At 39.3% G+C, this 6,566-nt stretch overlaps 1 protein-coding gene across 1 annotated transcript in view; it reads left to right on the top strand.

The window, feature by feature from the left end:
* Positions 1-1,120: 1,120 nt before the first annotated feature.
* LOC113165627 (synaptotagmin-7-like) overlaps positions 1,121-6,566 on the top strand; it is a 40,094-nt gene continuing 34,648 nt past the window's right edge. The window contains exon 1 of the mRNA XM_026365299.1: positions 1,121-1,292. Within this exon, the coding sequence (XP_026221084.1) occupies positions 1,259-1,292 (34 nt within the window). The 5' untranslated portion in view covers positions 1,121-1,258. The remainder of the gene's footprint in view (positions 1,293-6,566) is intronic.

Raw genomic sequence — 6,566 nt, 5'->3', positions numbered from 1 at the left:
ATCATGGAAGAAATTGTTAAAGGACTTTGTAAGATTAAGTCAAGGTCAGGGACAAAGTGTTCCTTCTCCACTTGCTGCATATGTGTGATGTAAGAGACCCTGAATATTGAGCGGTAATATAATCTGCATCTCATATGTGCATCTAATTTAAACAATATTTGCATAACACCTTGCATCAAAACTGGTAGAGGATGCATGCAATTACTCCTGGAGAGCTCTTAATCTCAGGCATGTGGTCAAAAAACTTGTATAGGACAGAATCCTGGATCTGAGACCATCTGACTACCATTTGTGTAACGTATAGGGATATGAATATGCGGGCAGGTGGGGAATGGATGAAGTGACAGGGCCAGATGGGTTCCTCCCTGTCTCTAAAACACTAAAACAGAGTTTTCATTAGATTGTACAAACCGATCCATTAAAACTTGTCACTCAAACCAAATCACAGTATGTTCTTACTTTAATGACGAGTTTGCTGGTGGAACTGCTCAGTTTTTCCATCACCTAAATACTTGTCTAATTTTTGCCTTCAACTAATAGTGTCAGCACTATTTTACATAAAGAAACATAATAATATCATAAAGAATTATGGATTGAACTATGCTGCAGGGTGCAGGACAGCTAGCTCTACAACTGATACATTAAAATAAATTTTGCACCATAATGATTGATTACTGTTGTTTAAATTTATATAGTATATTTGTGACCACACAGATTTAATATAGCCTAAATAGAAAAATGCAATATATATTATAGGCTGCTATAGCACTTATTTTAGCACTTAATTATATTGCTTGCCACCTTTTCCCTCATTAAACAGCCTTTACATTTCCCATCACTAGACTGGAGAACCAGGGTGCAGTCGCTGCTTAAATCCCATACATGGATCAAAAAAATATTTCAAAATATTAATGCACACATGGCAGCAGAGGTTTGACTTCTCAACACAGCTGCAAAAAGTCACTTTTCCCCATTTTGTCCTTTGAGCCACAGTGAACCGGTGGTTATTAGAGAGAGAGAGAGAGAAGGAGAGAGGGAGGGAGGCAAGCAGAGAGGAAGAGGGAGAGAGATAGAGAGTCTCAAACTGGTTAGCCTACCTATCCACTAGGAGGAGAGGGGAGGCTGTTGAGGAGCAACACAACAATAAACAGCTACTTGTACAAACCACATCAGCGGAGTTGACGATACACGCCAGAGGAGTACTAACGAGATCACTGAGACAAGCCCGTCGTATCTGCCTCGGAGTGAAGTAACAGCCATGTATCTGAACAGGGAAGAGGACAATAGCAAAGGTAAGATCCTGTTAAGACTCTTGAGCCGAGAGCATCCTGACAGTTTCAAGGTGTTTCATGTGTGACCCGCCGTCTCTGTTTGAGGTGACTGCCTGACGAGGGAAGGTGGGGATGTGCTGTCACACATCCTCCGGTAACCCTCGTCCGGTGGCATGGTCCGTGGATGCTGGGGAAAAGTGTGGGCTGCTATTATGTAATATCAGGGTAGTTAATTGCCTCCTTAGAGGATGCTTATCATTAGCCCAATCCTGCATTCATTGCAATGCACCGTGGACGATTAATCGTGAACCTGTTGTAGTCGGACCCACTTTATCCAATGCACAATTACCATATGCTGTTCATAATGTTATGGACATATACAGTGCCTACTTAAGGGCAACATAACACAAGGTCAAAGCCTGTAGCTACAGTAATACAGGTTATTTATGCTGCTTTACAGCTTCCGACATCCTGCACAATGCAAACGAGACGTGCTGCAGCGAGAGGGGTACAGAGGGTACAAAGGAGGCATATTTGAGTAATCTCTCCCACGTGTTTTTGAGGCGTGATTCCTCCTCTCATCGGATACCCAGAAACACACTGCTGTTACCATGAGGCATAAATAACTCTCCGGGGCTAAGAGGTGATGCTAATTACCGCCTAAATCTTCAGGTTATACGAGAATAACACCTGCTGCTACCGGAGAGAGGGGAGAGGAGGGGAGGGATGGAGGGCAAGAGGGAGTAAAAGAGCAAAAAGCCGGAGTGGGAGGAGTCTTTATTTATTTATTTATTTTTGTTCATTTCCCTGTGATGTGAGATAATTTGATCTAACCACACACGGACAACATGATACTGTACGGGGACGTGTGTGGATGCGAGCAGCAGCATCAGCATCAGCATCATCCCATATAGGAGGGGACCGTGCTTGCAAAACAACAAGTGAGAGAGCAGCCTGTGAAGGTGTGATCAGAAATCAAAATAAAGAATCCGCAACAATTTAGTTGTTGTAATGGCATCTAGAAGAACTGCACCGTCTTTGAAACTTCCTCTTTGTCTTTTACTGTCCTGGCACAAACATTACGAAATGACAGTTATCTGTTTAAAATGACCTTAGTTGTACTTTATGTGAAATAAATAAATAATATACATTTACTATATATATATATGGATGGGACTGCTGGTCACATGACCTTGTTGGCATGGTAACTGGACAGTTGCTACAGTGATCGTATCTCGCTAATGCTAACTATAGTTAGCTGCTAATAAAGTTTCAGGGTGTTACAGATCATCAGTAGGTGCAGTATGTTTTCGTCTTTTAAAGATCACAATAAAAGTTGATAATTAGTCAAAACACCATAATGTTGTTTGTAAGTAAATGCTAACATCGCTAGCTAACTTCGTCTCATAGACTAGCTATGTAGTGATTTATCCACAATTAAAACCTTCATGACTCTGAAATTACAGCTAATTTTCCAGCAGTTTGCTTTGTTTGGAATGTGTTAATGATTCCAGAAAAAAAATAAAAACACAGATCCATCATAATAAAACTAATGTAGACTACTGTATCTATGATATTTAAGATGAACCCCATCTAGGTGATATATTATTTTGTTCCAACAGCAATCTAAGTTTTTTTTAGCATGTCAGAATAATGACAACATTTAGTACAAAGTGCCATTGTTGCAAAGTACAGCCTCACAGTGCTGCAGGCATGGCTACCTCTTTTCCTGTTGAAGGTCAAAGACTGATTCAAAGGGACATTTCTGGAACATAACATACTGTATTGTGAGTGGGACTTAGTGATCCAGCGGTTCATGTGGGTTAGTAGCAGATGTTAGATGGTGAAGGAGAGAATAAGTGTGGGGTGATGAAGTAATAATAGCTGCATTTCTGTAAACGTACCTGTGATCTGCTGTTACTCCACCCAGGTTAAGAATAAATGCCGTTTCTAAGAAGATTAATAGACTGCAAAAAAAAAGTAGTAAAGTTATAAGTAGGCAGGCTGCTAATGTTTTGGGACTACTCTTTTAAGTAAGGAACTCAATACCTGATTGACACGCCTTTTATTGATTTATGTAAGCGGGTGTTCCTTTCTGGCGGGTGTTTCCCTCGCCGCACTGCTGTGGCCTTGAAATTCACACTGCATCTCAAGGTGGCGTGGCAGGGAGAGAGAGAGAAAGGTCTACCAGGGACATATCGATTATGGCCTCCGAGGATTTAAAAGGGGTGTGGACAAACACGTTGATCATATGCCTGACAATCTCACAAACTGTCTGCTACTGTTAAATGTACATATGAAATATGACTGGGTTAGGACTCAAAGATCAATAGTGAACACTTGGAAAAAAGGTAATTGTAGGACATAGAATGGGGTAAATGCTGGGGATAATGTGGCACCCTGGTATTGTCTGTGATGGCTAAATGGTTCGTTATTTATATCCACTGGAAAACATTCAACAACTATTTAGACTACTTACTGATGCTGAAAATGCAGCAGTGTGAGCTCCTGCAGGGTTTGATTTTAGGCCATTAACAGACAACCGGGGGATGTTCAGACCATTCAGCCTCCATACATCCAGCATTTCTTCAGTATTGTGAGACTAATAATAATAAAAAATGAAAAAGGGTATTTGTATTGATAAGTAGATCATTGTGATTTTTGTAGGACAAAAGGTTAAAAAAAACAAATTGGGATTTGTGATTGATGTGCTGTTATTTACTTTACCGTAGCTTTTGGCAAGGCATAGGTAGTATAAACAGTATTTCAAGTAGTATTTGTAGAGTGACAAACTGAAACCTGTTACTGTGTAAACACAGTACAATTGAAAACCTTACCATGGTGATAGATAGTTCTTAAAGAAGCAGTAAATAGCTATTTAAAGGTGCTGGATGTTTGGAGTTTATACGTCTTTGTAGTGCTGGAACTAATGATTTTCACTATCGATTAGACTGCCAACTTTTTTCTGATCATTTTATTTCTAAAATGTTATAAAAAGGGGAAACGAAATGCCTTTTCAAATTCCCGGAGTCTAATGTGACAACCTCAAATTAGTTTTTTGCCGAACAACAGTCTAAAACCCACAGGTATTCAGTCTACTTTTATACTGGACAATAAAAGGAGTATTTGAAGCAGTGAACCAGTTTTTCAGTTTTTTTTTTTCTTGAAAAATGATCAGTCATTTATTAAAAATAGATTTATTTTCTGTGGCTCGGTATTGACTAATTGTTTCTTGCTATGGTGCCAACTGTATTTTAATTAATGATAATTATGCTAAGTGAGTAATTTTTCTTTTCCCAGTTAATTAATTAGAATTCTGAAGCAAGAATATCATTTTATATTGCTGGATTGGGTTTTTATGTGGCTTTACACATGATAGTGTGTGTTTCTTCTTTTCAACTATCACCAGCAAGTGTGAAAAATCTCTTCAACCAGGCGATATCGTCACCCCATGCACTAGAATATCATCCTTGCTTGGGAGGTGTCTGTACAACACAGAATGGGAAGATTCACTTTTATTCCCACTAAAAAAGAAATTACAAGTGAAGTCAAAATTGCAGCACTTTCCAGTTTCATCTAGTGATGAACCGACTGTAATAGTTGGACTTGAACTGTCAACGTTATTGAACAATTGTATTGAGGCATGATAGTTCATGTACAGGTTAAGTTTGGGAAGACATGTTCAGACAGTGGGCACCTGAGGTTGACGTGCTACATCTATTATGCATGTACTCACCCTGATCTATATCACTGACATCAAGAAGTGGATCAGTAATACGGCTTTATGGGCTCTGTAGGTGAAGCAGTGTTGATTCATGATAAATACCCTGTTTTCTTGCAAATACTAACAAATCATCCAACCCATGTGTTGGTGCCTCAGGTTGTGCCTGTATGGTGGCAGGTGAACTGGAACTTTGTCATCATGGCTAAAATAATAAATGACATAAAAGCAACTTAGCTGATTTTGGGAAAGATCATGGTATAAATTCAAATGAGGACTTTGTTAAAGTTAGAGAACCTTCATTGTCAAGTCATAGTTAAAAAAAAATAGTGTGAAATGGAAAATGCACTATGGCCTCTGCCTGCTCTAGAGGCAGCTTAACAATAAAACATCACTACAGTAAAATAAGGGTAACAATACTATGACCTGCAGGATTGTTTTTTTTCTGTGTTGTATATTTTATTATCTGACCTGCAGTAGTTTATGGTATTACATAATGAAGCAATCCAAGAGCTACTTGCTACAGTACTGTTGTTTTCTCTGTCGACATTTTGTTATCTGCTTTCTTTTTGTGGTGCTAAGTCAGGAGACAGAGTTTGTGCATCCGGGACAAATTGCCCTGAATTTATATGATGTGTGGTCCTGTACTCCGTCTGGCAGCCCACACTATCTACCACTTGAATTTGATATATAGTAATACCGTCACTATTGATTTAGGCAGTTGCTGGCCATGGTGTTGGGCTGGAGTCCAAGCCTCCGGCCAGGGCTGCTAATCTAAATGACTAAAGTTTGGCATGTGAAACCTGCAATAAGCTCTCAGGTAGAGCTTATTTTTTTGGCCTCTTCACACATAAATCAGCAACTTAAAAAGCTTATGCAACATTTATATGAGGGTGTTTTGATATAATGAGATGGCATACTATAATAATGTTGAAAAAGATAAAAAAAAATTTTTACTTAACTTTCCTGTAACACTGACTGAATTCTGGGCTCCTAACAGGCTATTTCAGAAGGTCTCGACTGAAATACCTCTTCTACTAATTCTGCACAAACATTCATGTTCCTCGGAGGATAAAGTGTAATAATGCAAATGATGCTCAGACTAACAAGTACCACCATCAGGTCAAATTCAATTTGTCTAATATGCTTGGATACCTACGAAACTAATGACACTAACAGCCTCAAACATAGTTCATGCATTCATCTCTGATTAGCATGCTGACATGCTTAATAAGATGGCGAACATGATAAACATTATATCCGCTCAGCATCATCATGTCAGCATTAACAGTGGGAGCATGTTAACATGCTGACATTAGCATTTAGTTCAAAGCATCACTACCTCACAGAGCCACCAGCATTGCTGTAGGCCTTCGTTTCAGTTGACACAAAACAACCTTAACTTCTGATGAGGGCCCAAGACCTTCACATTTTGCATATGCCCAACAAATGGTTGGTGTAGGTCTGCTTTACTGTTGTCACTTCCCTCGAATGGCAAAGCCTTCATTATACCACGGCTTTTGACAGGTCTTTGTGTGTTAGCTTGGTGATGTGTGACAATCCCTCTCAGGCAT

This window comes from Anabas testudineus, chromosome 6, assembly GCF_900324465.2.
Source record: "Anabas testudineus chromosome 6, fAnaTes1.2, whole genome shotgun sequence".
Taxonomy (NCBI): Eukaryota; Metazoa; Chordata; class Actinopteri; order Anabantiformes; family Anabantidae; genus Anabas; species Anabas testudineus.
Note: the sequence above shows the minus strand (reverse complement) of the source record. Positions and strands in the feature narration are given on the sequence as shown.